Below are 25,940 nucleotides of genomic sequence, written 5' to 3'. Positions count from 1 at the left end.
TTTTCTGGTACTCCTTTGATATGAAGATTATTTTTATTTCATTATAGAAACATCTTCCCTTATATCCTCAAATATTTTTCTTTTCCATTTTTCCATCTTCTTCTTCAGGCACCCCAACATACATATATGTTGGATGTCCTTTGTGATGATAGATATTATTATTTTCTCTACAAGCATGTCTATGTGATTGCTTTCTTCTATTCCATTTTGTGTGAATTCAGTTATTCTGCACTCACATTCATTTATTGATTTTTCAGTTGTGTTTAATCAGATTTTATTGTATCTTGCATGGCTTTCATCTATAATGGTTTCTTTTTTGCTCTTTTCTTGTCTTTCTTAAACTCTTCTAGTTCACATTTCACTACCTTCATTGTTATTTTTATTTCTTATAACTCTCCTTTAAGCTCTCTTTTTATAGAAAAATCGCATCTTGAAATTCTTTGCATCTGTATGACTGAACTTTTTCTCTGTTGTGTGGAGTAATTCCTCCTCTGATAAATAATTTTCATCTACTTTTAATTTATATTTCTGTCCTCATACTTCCCCCTCTCCTCGATATGTATGTATAGATTGCCTGCTGGTTTCTTTCTGGTTATTAGCCATTTTTAAAATAAAGAGAACTCTAACTGGGCCACTATTTGTTTTAGAATAGTAGAGGGAAAGGCAAAGGGAAGTAAGGTGGAGTTTAGGTTGCTGCCTTTAAACACCATTTGATTGTATTTATTTTGTCCTCTACCCAGAGACATATCTTCTCTTATTTTCATGTACAATTTGTTATGAAGCCTTTTATTTCACAGGCCCTCTAAGAACCAATACGATGATTTATGCTCCTGTCTGTTATCCCTTCTCACCACCAAAAATCTCCTGGGATTAGGAGGTTTGGTTGCGGATCAGAAAAATGATGGGTTCTTCCTCTTCAAATCTACCTTCCTTACTCTTGGCTGTTTGGAGTGGGTCTTCACTGGGTCATTAATCATACCTATTGTGGCTTTCTCATTCCCTTTAAGCCTCATCATTGTTAATCAAAGGATTTTTGGAATGAACTTTCAGGATTGATATGCATTTAGATATCTGTAGCCTGTCCAAGATTTGAGGTCTGAGGAGGTTTTTTGTTTCTGGTCATCTCTCAACATCCTTCCTTACCACAAAGTTTCTCAGAATTTGGAAGATAATCATCATATTTTGTGGTTTGTGGTTGTGGTCTTTTCCTTGTTTCGTTGGAGATGATGTTTTTTCTTTTGGTGTTTTTTTTTTGTTGTTTTCAGTGGGTTTTGAGGGAGGGAGGGTAGTTTAAAAAATGTTCTCATTCTGCCATGTTTTATGTAAATTCTCTAGTAATCTTTTTAAAAACACAAATCACATCACATCATTTAGCTGCTTAAATTCTTCAGCGGCAGAAGAATAAAGCACTTAGAGTAAACGAAAGGCTTTTTATTATAACCTGTGCGGTTGTATGTGATCTGGCTCCTTCTTACCTCTGCAGCCTCATTTTGTCCACTTTCCCTTACTCTCACTTCTTTTAATTCCTCAATAAGACTGTGCTTTTTGTTTGGTTTGCTTGGTTTTACTTATGCCCTCATTCATTTTCTTCCAATTTTCTGGAATTTTGCCATCTCCTCTTTTCTCTTTTTCATCTTTTCAGTCTAACTTAGCACTTCCTCAGGGAAGTCTTCCCTGATACCACAAATAAATTAGGTGCACTATGTTAATCTCTCTGTTGCTTGCTTGTTCTTTTCCTTCATATCACTAAGTAAAATGTATAATTATGTGCTTATCTGTTAACATGTACTTTTTATCTAGACTGTAAGCTGCAGGAGGGCTTGATGCTCACTAATGTTTATCGAATGAGTGAATGAATGAGTGAGTGAAGGTATTAAAAAAGGCAATTTAAACACAAGACTTCCAAGATTAATTGACCAGGTATTACTATGTTTTAGAAGTTTTGGTCTAGTGAATATATTTGCCTTAATATATATATTTATATACTAGTAATAATAATTACTCTAGTAATTATATTACAACTAACATTAATTGAGTACTTGATATGCCCATATACACCTTTAAAAAATTCATTACCCTATAGTTTACTGGTTAACTACTATATATTGGCCATAGTGATAGGTATTTTATACCTATAGTATCTTTAATGTTCACAAGAACTTTGAAAGGTATATTTTTATCATCAGTATTTTAAAATGAGGAAACTAAGTTAAAAAGAGTAACTGACTTGTCCAAAGTCATTCAGCTAGTAAATGATTGAGGCATGACTTGAATCTGGACTGGACAATTGCAAAACCATTGTTCTTTTCATTGAATTGTACTTGCTCTTAATAGCTAGTAATCTCAAAGTTAAAGTGCCATTTTTAGTACTTAACTTTATTTACGGAAAATAACTTATTCTCCTCAAACAAGTCAGTCGTGACATATAAGATCAGTTTGCTTCCCTGTTTTCTAGAAATCCCCATTAATAATCTGTTCTCAAAGATTGGAAAATGCAAAAGTGTGAAGAAAGCTAAAATGATTTTTATTTAGTGCTTATTAAATAACTTAAATATTTCAATCATGACATAAGATATACTTTCTTTCTTCCCCAGTATCTAATGTTAATTACCTTTTCAATGTGAATGGAATAGTGTTTTCTTTTGCTGTAATGTTGTATGATAGGGAAATAAACCAAACTAGATATTCTGTTTTAATTTTCCGTTTAGTCTTTCATTTTTCTTATTTTTTGGGACTTCAAATAAATAGCCTTTAATTTCTGATTATAACAACGGAACCAGAACTGTGAAAGGAATTCCAATTAAAAAAAAATAAGTGGAAGTCAATTCTTGATGGAAGCTAGTAATAAAATATTAGCTTTTAAAATATTTGAACAGCTAGAAAGGAGAATGCCCTCAGTCTGAGGTTGAATAGAAATAGTACTTATCTCTCAATATTAGGAAATACATGAAAGGTTTTTATCAAGTTAGGGGAGAGGAGAAGAAAAAATACAATTAAAGGAAAATGGACAGTTTGAAATATATAGAGAACATTACAAAACTTCAAAATGTAAGATAAATAAAAGAAAGTTTCAAAGAGTAGTTAATATCAAGAATGAGAAATGAGAAAAAACACTGCATAAAAATGAGGCTCAATAGGTCATGCTACTTGTTAATGACAGGGCTAGTACTTTAACTTTGATATGTCTAATTTCATACTCTTACTCTTTTAAAGGCAATATTCAATGAATATTTGTAAAATGGAATATGTGTATGCTCTAGAGACAGCAAGAATAATTCCATATCAGCAGAGTGCTCAGTGACAGTTAAGTGAATGAAAGATAAATGAATGAATGTGTTAACCATATCCCAAATGAAAATTTATTTTGCCCCAGTGGATTGTTAAAGTAAGTAAAAAAGATGACATAAAGCATTCCACGTGGAAGTAAAGTAGTAGTTTCCTATTTCTTATTTGATATATTTAATAAGTAACATTTAAAAAACTCAGAACACTTTAAAAATGGGTTAGTTTTTGCTTTGCTACTTTGTTTGGCAAACCATTTAAGTCTGTTGTTGACCTCCTGGTATGCTGTGTTTGGTGTAAGGCAGATTTATTACTGAATATACTAGAAGGATCTCATTATAACAGTTTAACACATTATACAGATTCTTGCTATAAGTCTTTTAAAAGAACATAATATGGTCCGTGCTTTAATTTTTCAGGGCAAGTCTTTTGAAATGTGTTTGAAAAAACCTGTAGTTGTTGGTCTCCAAACCCTAAATTGAATTCCGCCTGCAGTAGTAAAAGTAAAGTTAGGTAAAAATTACCCTCAAAATTACTAGCTATGGTCCCTGTAAAAACCAGATACAGTGGCTGTAACCATAAGTCACAGACTTCCTGCTGCCATTTCTGGCCAGATTAAAGAGGACACTTGAGTTTCAATTCTCACCCCTGCTGATTAGGGTGAGGGGATTCAAGTTACTTTAAAATCATCATCAGCTGGGAACTGGAGACTGAAAAAAAAAAAAGCCCTAGTGTGGGAATCTTAATGAGACTTGTGAGAAAAGATGTGTCTTACGGTACCTAACATCTTGGCATTTGTTTTCCAAGGGTCCACCAGGTCCCTCAGGTATCCCAGGTCCATCAGGAAAGAGAGGTCCACGGGTAAGTAAATGGGCTCCATGTCCCACTTGCAGTTAGAATTAGTAACTTTTAAGTATGTTTTTCCTAGTATTGTACAGTATGTGCTTCCTTTGGAAACCTGCCTGGATCTTCAAACGTAGTCCTACCTTTGCCAATTCAAGAGAAACTCAAGAACATGTGCAGCTTGTTTATTTGAGAGTAAACACCCAGCCAAAGCCTTCTCTGTGAACATGCCCAAGAAGGATTATCAAATTTGTGGATTAGGGGCTCTTCTGGTGCTACTTGTAACCTTATTCTTAGTTATAAAGTGATCTCATCGGTAAGTTGATAGTTCAAGGTAGGGTTCACTTGCTTTGGGAAATGAAGAGGAGTGGGCTGCCTTAAAATAGTACATTCCTGGATTATATAGTGGAAAATGCTGGAGCTACTGACTAGAAAAATAATTGTCCTGAGGAAAAAGCTGCCTTAAGGATCAGCAGTAGTTTCTCACATTACCCAAGTCCAACAAAAGATTTACTGCTGTGTTAAAATTCATTTCTTTCAAAACTAAAAAAATCAATATGGACTTTTACTAAAAGAAATTCTTCAAAGAGCCAGAAAAGGAATTGTGACTGTGTGTTACAAAGACAAATGCACATGCCATGAACAATCTACTTTCTTTCTATCCTGATTTTTATCTCTCATACAAACAATATGATGAAAAACCATCCTGAAATATCACTGTGAGTCGTCCATATTCACAACAAACTCTTGTCTGTATGAGGCCTCAGATGAATGTTCACTGGTGCTAGTTGTTGTTTGGCATTTGGTTTACTTCTCCCTACTTATCATGTTCCTTCCAGAGTCTCTCATCCATGCACCCACTCTCCCGTAGCTGGCATACTACTCCATCCTCCTCTCTCTGTCTGGATCCTACTCTTCTGAGGAACTGGATCTCTGTCTGTGCTAATTCCATTCCCTTTCCGCTACTGAGGCTGTTCTCCCACAGCATGACCTTCAATGTCTGAGTCTCCATCTGTTCTCATGACACAGCAGCTTCCTTTCTAATTTCTGTCTTTTTAGAATTTTTTTTGTCCAATCCTTTCTTTAAGGAAGGAACAGTATACCTCTTTTCAAGACTAATTATTACATTTGTGTTCCTAATTTTATCTCCATTCCATTATTTATCTTAAAACTTGCAACTTTGCAATTTTTCTCTCCTTAGATTTATCTCAGTTGGCAACAAACAACAAATTATCCTTTTAAAAAAAAACCCTCAAACTTTTACTGACATTAATTTTTCCTGAAGTTACTGTCCTAGCTCATGGTTGCAGTATTGAACTTTGTAAAATAATAGTTTATGCCATTGCCCTATGTCTCTATCAATAACTCATTTGTAAATCCCCATAAATTTTCCACCTATTTTATTAAAATTTATTTTTTGAAGGTTACAAATGACATATGTCATAACACCTAATCTTTTTTCCTTAGTTTTGATCTTGCTAGATATACCTCCAATATTGCCATTGCTGATGTCTCTCTCCTTTCTGAAACACAATGCTCTATTAATTCAGAATTGAAAAGACAGAAAAATAAATAATCATTAACTATATGTTATATGTTAAGCTAGAGGATGGCTGAAGAGCCCAGAAGTGGGTACAAAACCCAAATGAATATAGGGGTCTGCAAACCTGGAAGGCTTTCTGGAGGTGAATCTTAGTTCCTCCACTTGCTGGTTCTGTGAGCTTAAGTTTCTTCATTTGTAAATGGGAGTAAAAATAACCACCTTGCAGGGTTGTTATAAGGATTAGTAATAAGAAATATAAAGCATTAACACAGTTATCTATGCATATTTGGTAAATAGAATTATTGACAAATTATTGACAATTATTGACAAATACTTATTGAGTATCTAATATGTTCCAAGTGCTATACTGGTAATACAAAAAACAGCCCCTTTTAAAAAAAAAATTCAATCCTAGAACTAAGTGGCACATATCATAAGATAGTTAAAATAGCAATAAAATATTTAAAGAACAGATTAGAACAGTGTAAGAAATGTCCTAAAGCATGTACAATTAATTGCAAATGAAATTTAAATGTAGCAATTTCTATGGAAGTTAATAGGAAAGAGAAATCACTTTATGATAATGTAGCTAGGACTTAAAAATGGGGTGGGATCTTAGTTGACACTTGAAGAATGATTTGGGCACCTGTAGTGGGGCAAAGTGACACGAACTAAGTCTTTTAGGTGTACATAACGGCATAAGCAAAAACCCAAGTGCAGAAAGGGTTAACATATGCTGACAGAAGAATAGACGTTTGCACTTTCTTATTTTTAGGCTTCTTACTCTGCACAGCTTTTAGAAGTAGCACTATGCAATATGGCTGGAGACAGGGGTGAAAAATAAAGGAGGTAAGCATCTCAAGGCAGTGTTTTGAATCACAAGACAGAAAAAAAGTCTTCCTGTATAATTAGTGTAGCTCTCTTTTCCAAGAGTGAAATATCCAACATCTAGGAAAAGATAAAGAATTTTGTGGGGGGAGAAAAAGGTAACATTCATTTTAATGAAATTATGCTATGTAATATTTATCTGAACGTTGCAATAAACATTGTATGTTATTTGTATCTGGATCTGTTCTAAGAGTGATCTGACCTTTTTACTATTTGCAGGGCATACCAGGGCCACATGGAAATCCTGGGTTACCTGGATTACCAGGTCCAAAGGTGAGTGATGACTAGTGAGTATCCCATTATTTTCCTGACATTATTAAAGAAGGTCCTTAACTTTTTTTTTTGTTGAGATATAGTTGACATAAACATTATACTGGTTTCAAGTATATAATGTAATGATTTGACACTTGTACATACTGCATATGATCACCACAGTAAGTCCAGCCACCATCCATCACCATAAAAAATTACAAAAAAATTTTTTTCTGATGATGGAAATATTCATGATCCACTCTCCTGGCAGCCTCCAAATATGCATGCGGTACCATCGACTGTAATCTCCATGCCACACATCATATCCTCATGGCCTATTTATTTCACAACTAGAAGTGTGTACCCCCTCTCCACCCCCGCAACCACTACTCTGTTCTCTGACCAGTTAAATTCTGTTTTATTTGTTCACTTGTTTTGATTTTTAGATTCCACATATAAGTGAGATTGTACAATATTTGTCTTTCTCTGTCTGGCTTATTTCACTTAGCATAATGCCCTCAAGGTCCATCCGTGTTGTCACAAATAGGAAGGTTTCATTTTTTTTTTTTTTTATGGCTGAGTAGAATTCCAGTGTGTGTGTGTGTGTGTGTGTGTGTGTGTGTGTGTGTGTTTATACCACATCTTCTTTATCCATTCAATCATTGATGGACACTTAGGTTCTTTTCATATCTTGGCTATTATAAATAATGCTGCAGTGAACACAGGGTTATATATATCTTGATGAATTAGTGTTTTTGTTTTTTTCTGATAAAATATCCAGAAGTAAAATTGTTGGATCATATGGTAGCTCTATTCACTTTTTATTTTGTCTTATTGACTATATTCCCTGTGCTGTATTTTTCATCTCCTTAACTTATTTGTCTTATAAGTTTATTTTTAATTTTTTTGCTGAAACTCCATACTGTTTTTCATAGTGGTTGTACCAATTTACATTCCTTCCAACAGTGCAAGTGGGTTCCCTGTTCTCCACATATTTAACAGTCTTCACCAACACTAGTTATTTCTTGTCTTTTTGATAATAGCCATTCCATGATTTGGGCAGCTGTAGGGGGGCAAAGTGAAATGAACTAAGTGAAGTGTGAAGTGATAAGTCATTGTGGTCTTGATTTGCATTTCCCTGATGACTAGTGATACTGAGCACTTTTTCATGCGCCTGTTTGCCACCTGTATTTCTTGGAAAAAATGCCTATTCAGATCCTGTGCCCATTTATTACTCAATTGTTTTGTTTTGATGCTGAGTTGTATGAGTTTGGATATATAATTTGCAAATATTTTCTCCAATTCAGTAAGTTGCCTTTTCATTTTTATGATGATTTCCTTTGCTAAAGTTTTTCAATTTGATGTATTTCCACTTGTTTATTTTTGCTTTTGTTACCTTCATTTTTGGATCAGATCTAAAAAATCATGCCAAGAATGATGTCAAGGAGCTTACTGCCTATGTTTTCTACTAGGAGCTTTATGGTTTCAGGTCTTAAAGTCTTTAACTCATTTTGAGTTTATTTTTGTGTATAGTATAAGAGAATATTCTAATTTCATTCTTTTGCATATGGCTGTCCAGTTTTCCCAACACCATTTATTAAAAACTCTCCTTTCCCTGTTGTATATTCTTGCCTCTTTTGTTATAAGTTAATTGGCTATATAGGCTTAGGTTTATTTCTGGGCTCTTTATTCTGTTCCATTGATCTATGTGACTCTTTTTATGTCAGTACCATATTGTTTTCATTATTATAGCTTTGTAATATAGTTCAAAATTGGGGAGCATGAAGCCTCCAGCTTTGTTGTTTGTCTCAAGATTGCTTTGGCTATTCATGGTCTTTTGTGGTTCCAAACACATTTGGGGATTATTTGTGCTATCTTTGTGAAATGTGCCATTGGAATTTTGATAGGGATTGCATTGAGTCTATAGATTGCTTTGGGTAATGTGGACATTTAAATATTAATTTTTCTACTCTATTAGCACAGAATATCTTACATTTATTTGTGTCTTCAATTTCTTTTGTTAATGTCTTATAGTTTTCAGCATACAAGTCTTTTACCTCCTCGGTTAAATTTACTCCTAGGTTTTATTCTTTTTTATACAATTATAAATGGGATTTTTAAAAAAAAAATTATCTGATAGTTCTTTGTTAGTGTATAGAAATGCAATAGATTTTTGTATGTTGATTTTTTTTACCCTGCAATTTTACTGAATTTATTAGCTCTAACAGCTTTTCAGTGGAGTCTTTACATGCTACCATGTCATCTTCAAATAGTAACAGTTTTACTTCTTCTCTTCCAATTTGGATGCATTTTATTTCTTTTCCTTGCCTAATTAGCATGGCTAGGACTTCTAATACGATGTCGAATAAAAGTAGTAGGAGTGAGCATCCTTACCTTGTTCCTGATTTTAGAGGCAAGGCTTTTAACTTTTTACCATTTAGTATGATGTTAGCTGTGGGCTTGTTGTATGTGGACTTTATTATGTTGAGGTACATTCCTTCTATATCCACTTTGTTGAGAGTTTTTATCATAAATAGATGTTGAATTTTGTCAAATGCTTTTTCTGCATCTATTGAGATGATCTATGACTTTTATCCTTCATTTTATTAATGTGGTGTATCATTTTGATTGATTTGCAGATTTTGAACCATCCTTGTATCCTTGGAATAAATCCCACTTGAAAATCCTTTCACTCTATTGTTGAACTTAATTTGCTACTATTTTGTTGAGGATTTTGCATTTATGTTTATCAGGGATATTGGTCTGTAGTTTTCTTTTTTTGTGGTATCCTTGTAAAATGAGTTAGGAAACATTCTCTCCTCTTCTGTTTTTTGGAAGAGTTTGAGAAACATTGGCATGAACTCTCCCTTAAATATTTGGTAAAATTCACCAACGAAGCTGTAGGTCCTAGAATCTTGTTTGTTGGGAGGTTTTTGATTACTGCCTTAATCTCCTTACTAGTAATCAGCCTATTCAAATTTTTATTTCTTCATTATTCAGTCTTTTTTTTTTAAGATTTTATTTATTTATTTGACAGAGATAGAGACAGCCAGCGAGAGAGGAAACACAAGCAGGGGGAGTGGGAAAGGAAGAAGCAGGCTTACAGTGTAGGAGCCTGATGTGGGGCTCGATCCCATAACGCCGGGATCAAGCCCTGAGCCGAAGGCAGATGCTTAACCGCTGTGCCACCCAGGCGCCCCTTCTTCTTTATTCAGTCTTAAAAGATTGTGTGTTTCTAGGAATTTATCCATTTCTTCTTGGCTGGCCAATTTGTTTGTATATAATTGTTCATAGCGGTCTCTTATGATCCTTTGTATTTTTGTGGTATCCATTGTAAATCTTTTTTTTTTAATTTTATTTATTTGAATTCTCTTTTTTCTGAGTTAGTCTAGCTAAAGGTTTGTCAATTTTGTTTGTCTTTTCAAAGAACCGGCTCTTAGTTCATTGATCTTTTTTTTTTCCCCCTAGTTCCTTGAAGTATAAAGTTAGATTGTTTGCGATTTTTCTTGCTTTTTGGTGTAGGCTTATATCACTATGAACTTTCCTCTTAGAACTGATTTTGCTACATCCCAAAGATTTTGGTAAGTTGTATTTCCATTTTCATGGTATTTTTTTATTTCTCCTTTGGTTTCTTCATTGACACATTGGTTATTCAGTAGGACATTGTTTAATCTCCATATTATTGTGATTTTTCAGTTTTCTTCTTCTAATTGATTTTTAGTTTCATATCATTGTGGTCAGAAAAGATGCTTGATGTGATTTCAGTCTTAAACTTATTGAAACCTGATTAGTGACCTAGTGTATATAATCTATGCTAGAGAATAGTCCATGTGCACTGTGAAGAATATATGTCCTACTGCTTTTGAATAGAAAGTTTTGTATGTATCTATTTAGTCCATCTGGTCTAATATATCATTAAAGGCAAGGCCAACATTTCCGTATTGATTTTTCATATGGATGATCTATCCATTGATGTAAACAGGATATTAAAGTCTCTTATTTTTGTATTGATGTCAGTTTCTCCGTTTAGATCTATTAATATTTGTTTTATATATTTGAGTGCTCCTATATTGGGTACATAAAGATTTACAAATATATATCCCTTTTGTTGGATTGGCCCCTTTTTCATTATGTAATGCCCATCTTATTTATTTTTTTAAATTTCTCAATGGCTCTGAGTTTTTTTTTTTAATTATGATATGTTATTCACCATACTGTATAATGCCCATCTTTCTCTTTTATTATAGTGTTTGTTTTAGTCTATTGTGCCTGATGTAAGTATATCTCCCCAGCTTTCTTCTGATTTCCATCTGCATGGAGAATCTTTTTCCATCCCTTTGCCTTCAGCTTTTGTGTAGTTTTTATATCTGAAGTGAGTCTCTTGTAAGCAGCATATAGATAGGTCTTGTTTATTTATCCGTTAAGCTACTCTGTGTCTTTTAATTGGAGTATTTAGTCCATTTACATTTAAAGTAATTACTGATAGGTATGTACTTATTACCTATTGTAAATTGTTTTCTGACTGTTTTTATAGTTCCTCTCTGTTCCATTCTTCTTCTCTTGCTCTTTTTCCTTGTATTTTTATGACTTTATTTAGTATTATGCTTAGATTCCATTCTTACTGTCTTTTGTATGTCTAGTATAGGAATTTGCTTTTTGATTAACGTGAGGCTCACATGTAACATCATATACATACATGTACATATACACATACACATACATGTATACACACATATATATAAAATGGCCTATCTGAAGTTGATAGCAACTGAAATTTGGTCAAATTCTAAAAGTCTGCATTTTTACTCCTTCCCACATCTTATTTTTTTGATGTCACATCTTACATCTCTTTATTTCATGTGTCTCTTAACTCACTATTATAGTTATTTTTACTTTTATCTTTTAACATGCATGGAAGTTTTATAATAATCCACTACCTCTCTATATATTTACTTTTACCAGTGAGATTTATACTTTTATATGTTTTCTTGTTATTAATTAATGCTTTTTCTTTTCAGCTTAAAAAAGTCCTTTTAACATTTCTTATAAGGCCAGTTTAGTAGTGAACTCCTTTAGCTTTTGCTTGTCTGGAAAACTCTTTATCTCTCCTTCAATTCTGAATGATAATCTTACCAGTAGAGTATTCTTGGTTGGGTTTTTTTTTTTTTTCCCCTTTGAGCAGTTTGGATATATTATTCCTCTTTCTTCTGGCCTGTAAAACTTCTGCTGAAAAATCTGCTGATAGTCTTATAGGGGTTTCCTTGTACAGAACAAGCTGTTTTTTTCTTGCCGCTTTTGCAATTCTATCAACTAGATATGTAACAATGAGAGAAGAGACAGACAACTTTTTTTTTTTAAAGATTTTTATTTATTTGAGAGAAAGAGCAAGAGAGTGAGCACAGAGGGAAAGGGAGAAGCAGACTGCCTGCTGAGCAGAGAGCCAGAGGTGGGCAATCCTAGGACCCTGAGGTCATGACCTGAGCCAAAGGCAGACACTTAACCGACTGAGTTACCCAGGCCCTAAGACAGACAACTTCTAAAGAAATTAGAAGTTTGTTTTTAAATTTGTGACTTCCTAGCCCTTTACGCTTTATTTGGGGCTTCAAAGGTACTTAGACTAGTAAAAGTTTAAAGTAGCTATAAGGACCCGGCTCATGTTTTTTCATGGGGCTGAAGTTCCAGGGAGCTTATAGTCCTGCTCACCACCTCATCTGTACAACGTGAAGGAAGATAGAGCGCTTGAGAGGGGGATTTCCACATGGCTTTATTCTCCTCCCCCTTTCCCTGTCTCAGTCAGTAGTAATTAGGTGCTCAAAACAAACAAATAAGAAATATGGTGAATAGGATGAGGAGATAGAGAGATAATGAAAAGTATTTGATTTAATTGACTTTTTAAAATGTGTATATTTAGAGAGGAAAAATATTTGAGAAAACGAAAAACTTTGTATTAAATAAAAATTATTATTTTCTCGAGATTAAAAACTGTATTTTTTAGTGTTGACTAGTATGAATGTGTTTTTGGTAAAATGATCTAGGAGAGATAAAAATTTGAATCTCAATTTTTTTTAAAGACTTTATTTATTTGAGAGAAAGAGAGAGAAATCACAAGTAGGCAGAGTGGCAGGCAGAGAGAGAAGGAGAAACAGGCTCCCTGCTGAGCAGAGAGCCTGATGTGGGACTCGATCCTAGGACCCTGGGATCATGACCTGAGCTAAAGGCAGATGCTTAACAGACTGAGCCACCCAGGTGCCCCTGAATCTCAAGTTTTAATATTATATTTAGTAGTATGGATATATTTTGAGTATTTTTAACTATTCACCAATGAAATATTTTTGTGTAACTGTATATCAGGGAATTTTTTAAAAACCCTACTTTTAATTTGTAAGCAACTAATTAGACTTCTTGAGGACTTAATCTTGTAAACTGGAGTATTAGTTTTTAATTTATGTTTAACTTAATAATTTGATAACTATGTCCAGAATAGCCAAAACTGACCATGATTTGTTTTAATTGCACATATTTGTGGAGGACATTAGATTTGTGACAGGTGTTAAAAATTACCACTGTGTCTTAAATGCATCCAATAAAGCTTGTGGGATGTGGTTTTATTAAAAAATTTCTTAGATATTTACCATGCATTTAGATTAACCAAGATCAATAGAATATTCAAACTTTATAATCCTATAATTTTTTTTCAAGATAATGCAAAAAATGCAGAGTGCAAGGTCTTGATAAATTTTGACATGCAATCATAGGATTTATTTTCCTTTAGGGAATAAAGATTTCTTCTAATTTAAGAAATTTTTAAGTATAAAGACAATCCTGAATATTTTTCTTTTCTCAGTTATTATTTAGCAAGAATTGTTGGCCTCTAAGAAAATTGTATAAAAAGTCATCTTGTTTCTTGCACAAGATATAATCTGTCCATTTCAAAGGGAGGCACTTGAACCTATGGAAAGAGCAAATTGAGGCAGTTGCAGTTTAGAAAGGTTTAACTGAACTAGGAAATGAAACACATAATGGAATCTCTATACAAACATATTTGGATGAATGGACTTTTTAAAAGTCGTCATTAGAACCAAAACGTACCTTATATAAGTTAAATGATTTAGAGCACATAAAGCATCTGGTAGAATGCTTGTATGTAGTTGACACTTAAGGAAATTTTATTTTTCTTTTCTTGAAGGATCTACTTATGAGGCAACTAGGCAAATTAGAAACATGACTTGCTAAAAATACCATTCTTCTTATTTGGTAAATAAAATAAAAAGAGTCTTGTGTATCTTATGAATGAAAATACCTTAAGACAATATATAAATATGTTCTATTTATAAGACTATTTTAAAGTTCATGAGGATAAAGCTTTTTTTGCTAAAATATTCTAGATTGATGCAAAAACAAATCCATTTTCTGTTTTGCTTTTACAGTAAAATTAGTATTTATCATAAAGCACAGGAAATGTAAACTGACCTTGGTAGTTCTCATCTCTCTTCAGACAAAATGAGTTCTCACTGTGTGTTGGTCTTTCTTAATAAACCCTTAGTTGTTTGAATGCAGGGGCCAGAACTTACTCATTTTTGCATTTGTGTCTAGCCCAGTGCCCTGCATGTGTTGGGCACTCAATAAATATAAAACTGAACCAAAAAGCTGAGTTAATATTAACAATGAGGCACTGGTATCATAAAAGAAGGAGAACTAGTACTTATCAAGCTTCTTTTTTTTTTTTTTTAAATATTTTATTTATTTATTTGACAGAGAGAGACAACCAGCAAGAGGGAGAACACAAGCAGGGGGAGTGGTAGAGGAAGAAGCAGGCTCTTAGTGGAGGAGCCTGATATGGGGCTCAAACCCAGAACGCTGGGATCGCACCCTGAGCTGAAAGCAGACGCTTAACCACTGCGCTACCCGGGCGCCCCAATCAAGCTTCTAATATCTGACAATTATTTTATGTCTGGCATCTCATTCAGGTTCATTTCAATTAAAAGTACTATTCAGAGCAGGCTTTATTACCTTCTGCTTTGCACAGAAGTAAACATACTTAGAGAGCTATGTTGTCTCTCAAAATAGTGAGTAATTATTTGAGAGACACCAGGTTGTCTCTCAAAATAGTGAGTAATTAATTTATAAAACATTACCTGAAGGAGGAAGGATGGGGATGGGGTAACCTAATGGAATTTAAAGACTTCATGAATTCATTTAACAATAGTAACAAAACATGTCTATTCTAACATTACAACTTATTCTATGGATACTTATAATAACATATAAAGATAAACTGCATGAAGTGTGAAACTGATCTCTAGTCCTTGAGAACTATGTTGTTAAATTGTTAAATAATAGAATAAAATGCCACACAAAATTTTAGTGGCTACATAGCAAGTTTTGTCAGCATTAATAATACTGATAGGATTAAAAATAAAGTCTGTTGAGCCCCCTAACAAAATCATTAGCTGAAATCAGGAGACAAATGGTAGAAATAATGTCCTTCTAAAAAAATTACAAGAAAGTAAATTCCAATATGGTCAATAAATACCAAAAAAAAACCCCTGCTTGACATTATTAGTCACAAGGGAAATGCAAATACGGTTGGAATTAATTACCACTTTACACCCACTAGAATGGCTAAAATTAAAAAGACTATAAACACTAAATGTTGGCGAGAAGCTAGAGCATCGGAAACTCATACACACTGCTAGCGGGAGTGTAAAGTGGTACAAGGACCTAGAGTATAGTTTGGCAGTTTCTTATAAAGTTAAACATAACCTACCCTATGACTCAGAAATTATATTCCTAAGTATTTACCCAAGAAAAAGGAAATAGTATGTCTGAAAAGACTTAACTGGAATTTCATAGCAGCTTTATTTACAAAAGTAAAAAACTAGAACCAACCCAAGTTTCTACCAACAGGAGAATGGATAGGCCAATTTTAGTTTGCTCATACAATGCTAATCAACAGTAAAAAGGAGCTAAATACTGACATGCAGCAACATGAATGAGTCTCAAAAACAATTTGCCGAAGAAAAGAAGCAAAACACATGAGAATCCATTGTGTATGAGCATTCGGAACTCACCAAATGAACCTATAGTGGAAAAGATCACAACAGTAGTTTCTCCTGGGCATGGAGGCTGATTAAGAAGGGGCCCTTAGGAACTTTCTAGGGTGATGTCAATATTTTATATATTGATAGGAATATGGTGTATGGGTGTATTCATTTGTCAAAACTCATCAAATGATAACTCTTAAAACCAGAGCATTTCACTGTGTGTAAAATATACTTGAATAAAAGAAAGGGATAAAAAATAAAAGCAGGTACACAAAGGATTTTATCAAAACTTTGGATACAGGCTGTTTTGAGCTTGATTAGTTTTCATATTCTCTCCCTTTAAGTTATTTGTTAAGGGAATGATCATGTTGGAGAGTGTTTTTGTATAAATAAATTGCTGTCACACACACAAAAAAGTAAATTCCATTTCTTATTTACTAGAGAGAATAGCTTTTTTTCTTGTTAGCAAATGCCAACTGGGTTCACAGTTTATCGTATTTATCTATTTAATGAACTTTATTTGCAGGGTGATGAATTTTTTATTACTATTAATTTAACACATGGTTAGTTATGCAGGAGATCTTTAAACCTGAGTAATGAATGCAGAGTCTATATCTTCAGCCTACCATATACTTATAATTCTAGTCCAGCCTATCAATTTGTGGTCAAGATAGTTCCTTTCCCAAAAACACTTTTTAAAGGAAACTTAAAACCTTCCCATAAACATTCACAGTTTATATTACTTTAGTCAAGGCCAATAGTTCCTTCAGATTTAATCCAGTTATTGAGAAAGACAAATACCATATGATTTCACTCACATGTGGAATCTAAAAAAAACCCAAAAAACCAAAAAACAAAAAACAAATGAATAAACAAAAAGCAGAATCAGACGAATAAACACAGAGAGCAAACTGATGGTTGCCAAAGGGAAGGGGGATAGGCAAATATGGGTGAAGGGGAGTGGGAGATACAGGCTTCTAGTAATGGAATGAATAAGTCATGTGAATAAAAGGCACAGCATAGGGAATATAGTCAGTCATATTATAATAACATTGTATGGTGACAGATGGTAGTTATACTTGTGGTAGGCATGGCGTGATGTATAAAGATGTTGAATCATTATATTGTACATCTGAAACTAATGTAACATTGTGTATCAACTATACTCAAGAAGTGTTTTAAAATTAAATTAGATAAAAAAAATCTTTGCCAATAAAACAAAAAATCCAAGTTTAATCCAATTATATGAATCATCTAACCTCAATAAACTGCAATAACGATGTCCCATTAGTAATATTAAATTAAATGTTATTAATAATACTTAATATTGAGTCCCAAAGAATAATCTTAGTGCTTTTTCTATTCCTGATTTTGACCCAATGTCCCCATGTCTTTTAAACTAGAAGTCCCATTTTCTTTACATGTGAATAAATAAATGTATTGAGCATAGATTCTGACCCATTCTAAGAATTTTTGCTGAATCAAATTGCTATGAAAAATGTTCAGTCCAGCACTTTGAAAACGTAAAGTATGTTAAAATGTTGAAGACTGAGGTGCTTCTGTTATTCTGGTAAACGTAAGGACCATCTTACAAAGGACCAGACAAAATAATATGATTCTTTCCTTTGATTCTGTGCTTGTGATTTCAGTTAAAATATCACTTAAATGTATTAAAAATGCTACTTTCTGGGTATCAGAGATTGTTAGGGTCATGTCAGAAGGATTCTGGGGTCAATTTGAAAGACTTCTACTAGCCAAAGAGTGATATGATTTGAACATGATTAAGGATAATAACTGCAGTAGATTGAATCCCATCATGTGTCTCTAAATCCGTGAGTTATAATGATGCTAAACACAGACAGACCAACTCTCACTGGTCACCTTTAGAGGATGCTAAGGAATTACATCTCTGAAATTATCAAATCCTCTCACACCAGCTGGGTATTCAACTCTGAGTTAGTGTCAGACTCCACAGACTTAAGGGCTCAGTCCCACAAGACTGTCTGTACTTGAGATGCCAGCCACAGAGGAGTGGCCCAGGCTGCTCATGTTTCTGCCTGGCTGACCACCAGTTCAGGGGTTCCCACACACCCACCCCACTCCCCCAGGTTTAATACTGTGCTAGAACAGCTCACAAACTCAGGAAAACAGGCTTCCCAGCTTATTAAAATGAACACAACTCAGGAATAGCTTTCGCATATAGGGCAGGGTATAGAAGGTGGGGGCTTTGAACTTCCACGCCCTTTCTATGTGTGCAGCTTTCCTGGCACGTCAGTGTGTTCACCAACCCGGAAGCTCTTAGAATGTCTTTGTTCAAAAGTTTGTGTAATTGAATCTCACACCCTCCTCTCTCCCCCTCCTCCTAAATTCCCACCCTCTAGCCACTTGTTTGCCTTTCTGCTGTTTAGCCCCCATTCAGAAGCTATCTATGGGTATCACCCTGAGTCACCTCATTAGCATAAGCTCAGAGGTGGTCACAGGGGGTTGTTATGAATAACAAAAGACACTTGTATGACTCAGGAAATTCCAAGGGTTTTAGGAGCTCTGTGCCAGAAGCCAGGACCAAAGACCAAATATATATTTTTATTATAGCACAATATCATTTTTAAAAAACGATAAATAGAAGAAAAATAAGGGGAAAGAATAAAAGTTTTCTTATAAAATTATCTTACTTTTTTTTTTGCATAGAATTTAACCTTAGGGCAACCAATTAGTTGATGAAGGGTAGTTTCTCTTTATAGAAAAAGCTATGAAATGAGAAAAGCATGTTAGAATTTAAAATTACCGTTTTTGCAATCCTGATGAGGAAAGGGTTGAAGAACAACAAAAAATAACCCAGTAAATCCAAAAGCCTTGAGGCAGGAGGCTGCTTGGGAGTTTTGAGGATAAGCTGAATGAGGTAAATCCTGGAAGATAGGTCAGAGAGACAGCCAGAGCCAGGTTATGTAGGACCTTGTGTTGGCAGGACTTCTCTGCCTTTAGTGCCCATGGTTCTTGGTCATGTTACTTCAAAGAATGAAGAGGTAGACCAGACTAAGTGTGGTGGGCAGCAACGAGCAGTTTATTGAGCAATAGTACAAAGCTCCCAGATAGGGAGGGGACTTGAGAAGGTCGCCCTTGGAGTTTCTGAGTTTAGGGGTTTTTATGAGCTCTTTTGCGGAACTACCTTAAACGGTCAGGGTGTGCTGAGTTGTGCCAAACAGGGCTTTGGTCATATGTCTATCTATTAGGTTAATGTCAACATGCTGACGGTCGTTTTTGCTGACATTAATGAAGGATTGTCAGAAGAAAGGCAGTCAGAGACAAGGGGCAGTATAGTTAACAGTGTTATATTAATTTCAGTATACAATATAATGATTCAACGATTCTGTATATTACTCAGTGCTCATTATGAGAAGTGTACTATTTAATCCCCGTCACCTATTTCATCCATTCTTTCCACCCACCTCCCACCAGTAACCATCAGTTTGTCCTCTATAGTTAAGATTCTGATTCTTGATTTGTCTCTTCTCTTTTTTCTTTTTTCTTTTCTGTTTTGATTCTTAAATTCCACATATGAGTGGGATCATATGATATTTGTCTTTCTCTGACTTATTTTGCTTAGCATTATATTCTACCTTCATCCATGTTTTTGCAAATAGCAAGATTTCATTCTTTTTTATGACTGAACAATATTCCATTACACACACACACACACACACACACACACATACACACACACAGACACTCTCCACATCTTCTTTATCCATTCATCCATCGATGGACACTTGGGCTTCTTCCATAATTTGGCTATTGTAAATAATGCTGCAGTAAACATCAGGGCGCATATCTCTTTTTGAATTAGTGTTTCTGTATTTTAGATGTAAACACCTTATAATGCAATTACTGGGTCATAGAGTAGTTCTATTTTTAACTTTTTGATGATCCTCAATACGGTTTTCCAGAATGGCTGCATCAGTTTGCATTCCCAACAGTGCATGACGGTTCTTTCTCCATATCCTCACCAACACTTAATTTCAATTTAAGCTGTTTTGACAAGTGAGAGGTGATAGCTCATTGTAGTTTTGATTTGCATTTTCCTGATGATGAGTGATGTTGAGCATCTTTTCATGTGTTAGTTAGCCATCTGTATGTCTTCTTTGGAGAAATGTCTGTTCATGTCTTCTGCCCATTTTTTAGTTGGATAATTTGGTTTCTGGGTGTTGACTTTTTAAGTTCTTCATATATTTTAGATACTAGCCCTTTATCAGATATGTCATTTGCAAATATCTTCTCCCATACTGTAGGCTGCCTTTTAGCTTTGTCGATTGTTTCCTTTGCTGTGCAAAAGCTTTTTCTTTTGATGTAGTCTCAATAGTGTATTTTTGCTTTTGTTTCCCTTGCCTCAGGAAACATATCTAGAAAAATACTGCTATAGCCGATGTCAGAGAAATGATTGCATGTGCTCTTTTCAGGATTTTTATGGCTCCAGGTCTAATATTTAGCTCTTTAATCCATTATGAATTTATTTTTGTGAATAGTGTAAGAAAGTGGTCCAGTTTCATTCTTTTGTATGTTGCTGTTCAGTTTTCCCAATACAATACCATTTGATGAAAAGACTATTCTTACCTGATTTGTGGAAGATTATTTGACCATATAACTGTAGGTTTAGTTCTGAGATTTCTGTTCTGTTCCATTAATCCATATGTCTATTTTTGTGTCAGTACCATACTATTTTGATTACCACAGATTTGTAATATAACTTGTGGTCTGGAATTGTGATAACTCCAGTTTTGTTTTTGTTTTTCAAGATTGCTTTGCTTATTCAGGGTCTTTTGTGGATCCATACAAATTTTAGGATTATTTGTTTTAGTTCTGTGAAAAATACTGTTGGTGTTTTGATAGTGATTGCATTAAATCTTTAGATTGCTTTGGGTAGTATAGACATTTTAACAATATTTTTTCTTTCAATCCATGAGCATGGAATATCTTTCCATTTGTGTCATCTTCAGTTTCTTTCATCAGTGTTTTATAGTTTTCAGAGTAAAGGTCTTTCACCTCTTTGGTTAAGTTTATTCCTAAGTATTTTATTATCTTTGTTACAGTTGTAAATGTGATTCCTTAATTTCTCTTTCTGCTGCTTCGTTATTAGTGTATAGAAATGCAACAGATTTCTGTGCATTGATTTTGTAGCCAGCAACTTTACTGAATTATCAATTCTAGTTGTTTTTTAGTGGAGTCTTTAGAGTTTTCTTTGTATAGTATCATGTCATCTGTAAGTAGTGAAAGTTTACTTCTTCCTTACCAGTTGATGCCTTTTCTTTATTTTTGTTGTTTGATTGATGTGGCTAAGACTTCCAATACTATGTTGAATAAAAGTGATGAGACTGGACATCCTTGTGTTTTTCCTGGTCTGAGGGGAAACATTGAGTTTTTCCCCATTGAGTATGATGTTTGCTGTGGGTTTTTCAAACATACGTTTATTATATTAAGGTATGTTCCCTCTAAACCTACTTTGTTGAGGGTTTTTATCATGAATGGATGTTATATTTTATTAAATGCTTTTTCTGAATTTATTGAAATGATCATATGCTCTTCTCCTTTCTCTTGTTGATGTGATGTATCACATTGATTGCTTTGCAAATATTAAACTACCTTGCATCTTGGGAATAAATTCTACTTCATTGTGGTAATTTTTTAAATGTATTGTTGATTTTTATTTGCTAATATTTTGTTGAGGATTTTTGCATCTATGATCATCAGAGATATTGACACATAGTTCTCTCTCTCTCTATCGGTAGTATCTTTATCTGGTTTGGTATCTGAGTAATGCTGGGCTCACAGAATGAATTTGGAAATTTTTCTTATCTTTCTGTTTTTGGGAATAGTTAGAGAAGAATAGATATTAATTCTTCTTTAAATGTTTGGTAGAATTCTCCTGTGAAACCATCTGTCCTGGACTTTTGTTTGTTGGGAGTTTTTTGATTACTGATTCAATTTCATTGCTTGTTATCAGTCTGTTAAAATTTTCTATTTCCACTTCGGGAAGTTTGGTAGGTTAAATGTTCCTAGGAACTTATCCATTTCTTCTAGGTTGTCCAATTATCCACCTATAATTTTTCATAATATTCTCTTACAATTGTTTGTATTTCTGTGATGTTGGCTATTATTTCTCCTTTCTTATATGTTATTTTGAATGCTCTTTCTTTCTTTCTTTCTTTCTTTCTTTCTTTCTTTCTTCCTTTCTTTCTTCCTTTCTTTCTTTCTTTCTTTCTTTCTTTTTTTTTGATTCTGGCTAGAGGTTTACCAGTTTTATTGATCTTTTCAAAGAATCAGCACCTGGCTGAATTGATCTGTTCTATTATTTTTTTAGTTTTATATCATTTATATCTGCTCTAATCTTTATTTCCTTCCTTTTGCTCATTTGGGTTTTGTTTGTCGTTCTTTTTCTAGCTCTCTGAGGTGTAAGGTTAGGTTGTTAATAGAGATTTTTCTTGCTTCTTGAGGTAGGTCTATATTGCTATAAACTTCCCTCTTAGAATCACTTTTGCTACAAATCAAATATTTTGGACCTATATATTTTCATTTTCATTTACTTCCATGTAATTTTTATTTTTTTGTTTAATTTCTTGGTTGACCTATTAATTGTTTAGTAGCATGTTATTTAATCTCCATGTATTTGTGCTCTTTCCATATTTTTTCTTAGGATGATTTCTAGTTTCATAACATTGTGGTCAGAAAAGATGTATTGTATGACTGATCTTTTTGAATTTGTTGAGACTTGGTTTGTGTTCTAATATGTGATCTATTCTGGAGAATATTCCACATGCACTTGAAAAGAATGTGTATTCTGCTGTTTTAGAGCGGAATATTCTGGATATTTCTGCTAAATCCATCTGATCCAGTGTGTCATTCAAAGTTACTCTTACCTTGTTGATTTTCTCTTTGGATGATCTGTCCATTGATGTAAGTGGAGTGTTAAAGTGCCCTATTATTATTGTATTACTATTGATTAGTTTCTTTATGTTTGTTTTTAACTGTTTTATGTATTTGGGTGCTCCCATGTTGGTGCATAAATATTTGCAGCTGTTATATTTTCTTGTTGAATTGTTTCCTTTATGATTATATAGTGTCCTTCTTTGTCTCTTGTTACAATATTTGTTTAAAAGTCTATTTTGTCTGATATAAGTATTGCTACTCCAGCTTTTTTTTTTTTATGACATGTATTTGCATAAATATCTCTCCATCCTCTCACTTTCAATTTGCTGGTGTCTTTAGGGCTGAAAGGAGTCTCCTGTAGGTAGTATATAGATGGGTCTTTTTTTATCCACTCTGTCACTCTGTGTCTTTTGATTGGCACATTTAGTCCATTCCTATTTAAAGTAGTTTTTGATGGATTCGTATTTATTGCCATTTTGTTACTTTTTTAGTGGTGGTTTTTGTAGTTTTTCTTTGATCCTTTCTTATCTGGCTCTCTTTCATGGTTTGCTCATTTTCTTTAGTGATATACTTGGATTTCTTTCTCCTTATTCTTTGCATATCTATTACTGGTTTTTGGTTTGTGGCTATCATTAGGTTTTTATATAACATCTTATGCATATGGCAGTTTATATTAAGTTGATGGTCACTTCCATTTGAACTCATTCTTTACTCCTCTCCCCACCACATTTTAGATATATGGTGTCATTCATCACATCCTTTTATTTTTTGAATCCCTTGACTGATTTTTACAAATATACTCATTTTCATATTCTTATTTATGGTCTTTCCTTTCCACCCAAAGAGTCCCCTTTAACATTTCTTGTAGGGCTGGTTTAGCGGTCATGAACTCCTTTAGGTTTTGTTCATCTAAGAAACCCTATCTCTCCTTCTATTCTGAATGATAGCCTTGCTGGATAGAGTATTCTTGGCTGCAGATTTTTTTCTTTCAGTACTTTGAATATATCATGCCACTTGCTTCCTTGCTGCAAAGTTTAAAAGATTGTGTATTTTGTAGTTTTTGGTTGTAGTATTCAATAAAGACCTATTAGATTAAGATGGTTGATGGTGATAAAATTTTCTCTATCCTTACTGGGGTTTTTTTTTGTTTTTGTTTTTGTTTTTGTTTTTTTTTAATATAGTTGTTCCATTAATTATTGAGAGAGGTATGTTAAAATAGCCAACTATGATTTGGATTTGTCTGTTTCTATGTTAAGTGTTTAGGAAGTATTTAGTCAGTGTTAGGTTCATTTACTTGGCAGCTCTGTGTTGTGTATGCATGTTTAAGGATTGTTGTATCTTTTTAATGAACTGATCCTTTCTATCATTATCAAGTGTCTCTCCTTATCTCCATTGGTACTCTTTTTCTTGAAGTCTAGTTTGTCTGATAGTAACAGCCACACCATTATGATTATTGTTTGACTTGTATATATTTTTCTTTTCCTTTACCTTTCTGTATTTAAAATACATCTCTTATAGACAATACGTATTAGATCTCACTGTTTACCTGGTCTGATAATCTCTGATTTTTCACTGGAATGTTAAGTCCATTTATGTTTGTGTAATTATTGGTATGATTTGGTCTCAGCCTACATTGTCATTTCTTTTCCATTTATCTCATATGTTTTTTGGTCCTTATTTCTCCTTTCCTGCCTTCTTTTGGGTTAATAAAATATTCATTAGTATTCCATAGTTTCTCTATTGGCATTTCAGCTATATCTCTGATTGATTGATTTTAATGGTTGCTCTAGAGATTGCAATATGCATCCTTAACTCATTTTAGTTTACTAGAGTTAATATGGTAGCAGTTCATTTAAAATATAAGACCCTTATGACATTATGATTATATCTATACACTGTCCTTATCCTTTGTGTTTTGTTGTCATTTATTTTACATCTATGTCATCGTAAACTCTAAAGTACAATGTAGTCATTTTTGTATTAAATGATCAGTCTTTAAAGAAATTAAGAGAAGAAACAAACAAGAGAGTCATTTATATTTCCTTATTTATTTTCATCTCTAGGGCTCTTCATTTCTTCCTATAGACTGAGTTGTTAGTTGGTATCACTTCCCTTTAGCTAATACCAGTTCTGCTGGTGATGGATTCTCTTGTTTTTTATTTACCTGAAATTTTTTTTATCTATGTTCTTTGAAGTATATTTTTATAGAGTATAAAAATCTTGGTTGAGAGTGTTTTTCTTCCAGAACTTTAAAGATACTCGTGGTTCTTATCTTGTAATCTCCACTGTTTCTGATAAGAAGTTAGTCATTAGAAACATCGTTATTTCCCTCAATGTAATGTGTCATTTTTCATAGGCTGCTGTTGAGATATTTTTCTTTGTCTGACCTTTAGCAGTTTGACAATGATGTACATAACGGTAGTTTCCCTTAGACATTTCTTGTTTGGAGTTTACTGAATGTCTTGGAGCTGTAAGTTTTTGGTTTTTTTGTAATGAATCTGGGATATTTTTGGCCATTGTTTTTTCAAATAATCTTTCTGTCCCATTCTTTCTCTCTTTTCCTTCTGGAACTCCATTTACATGTATGTTAAACTACTTAATATTGTCCCACAGGTCACTAGATCTTTGCTCATTTTTGCATTTTTTTCTCTTTACTTCAGATTGTTAACTTCTATGGATCTCTCCTTAAGTCCACTAAACTTAATTTCTGCCTTCCCTAATATATTGTTAATCTCATCCAGGAAATTTCTCATTTCAGATACTGTATTATCAGTTCTAGTATTCTATTGTTTTTTTTGTATAGTTTTCACTTGTCTGCTGATATTTCTGTATTCACTAATTATGATGATCATTTACCTTATATCTTTGAACATATATATAATAGTTAATTTAAAATCCTTGTATGCTAATTCCAATATGTGGGTCCTTTTGAGGTCTATTTATATTGACCACTTTTATCTTAACTCAGGTCAGAGATTTTACTTTTCTTTGCATGTCTAGAAAAATTTGATTATGTACTGGGTATTATGGATGATGTGTGAAAGAACTTTAGATTCTGTTATCTTTCTTTGAAATCCTTTGATAATGGCTGATTTTTTTGCTCTATAGGCAATTAAACAACTGGCTCATCACCTTAAACTTGTACAGGTTTGGTAACTTTTTTAAAGGAC

At 33.6% G+C, this 25,940-nt stretch overlaps 1 protein-coding gene across 2 annotated transcripts in view; it reads left to right on the top strand.

The window, feature by feature from the left end:
• COL24A1 (collagen type XXIV alpha 1 chain) overlaps positions 1–25,940 on the top strand; it is a 380,233-nt gene that overhangs the window by 31,242 nt on the left and 323,051 nt on the right. For both annotated transcript variants that reach the window (XM_034653815.1, XM_034653814.1), the window contains exons 6-7: positions 4,090–4,143; positions 6,776–6,829. In XM_034653815.1, coding sequence (XP_034509706.1) covers positions 4,090–4,143; positions 6,776–6,829 — 108 coding nt within the window. The remainder of the gene's footprint in view (positions 1–4,089; positions 4,144–6,775; positions 6,830–25,940) is intronic.

The sequence above is a fragment of the Ailuropoda melanoleuca genome, chromosome 2, assembly GCF_002007445.2.
Source record: "Ailuropoda melanoleuca isolate Jingjing chromosome 2, ASM200744v2, whole genome shotgun sequence".
Lineage (NCBI taxonomy): Eukaryota > Metazoa > Chordata > Mammalia > Carnivora > Ursidae > Ailuropoda > Ailuropoda melanoleuca.
This window is presented reverse-complemented; position numbering and strand designations above follow the sequence as displayed.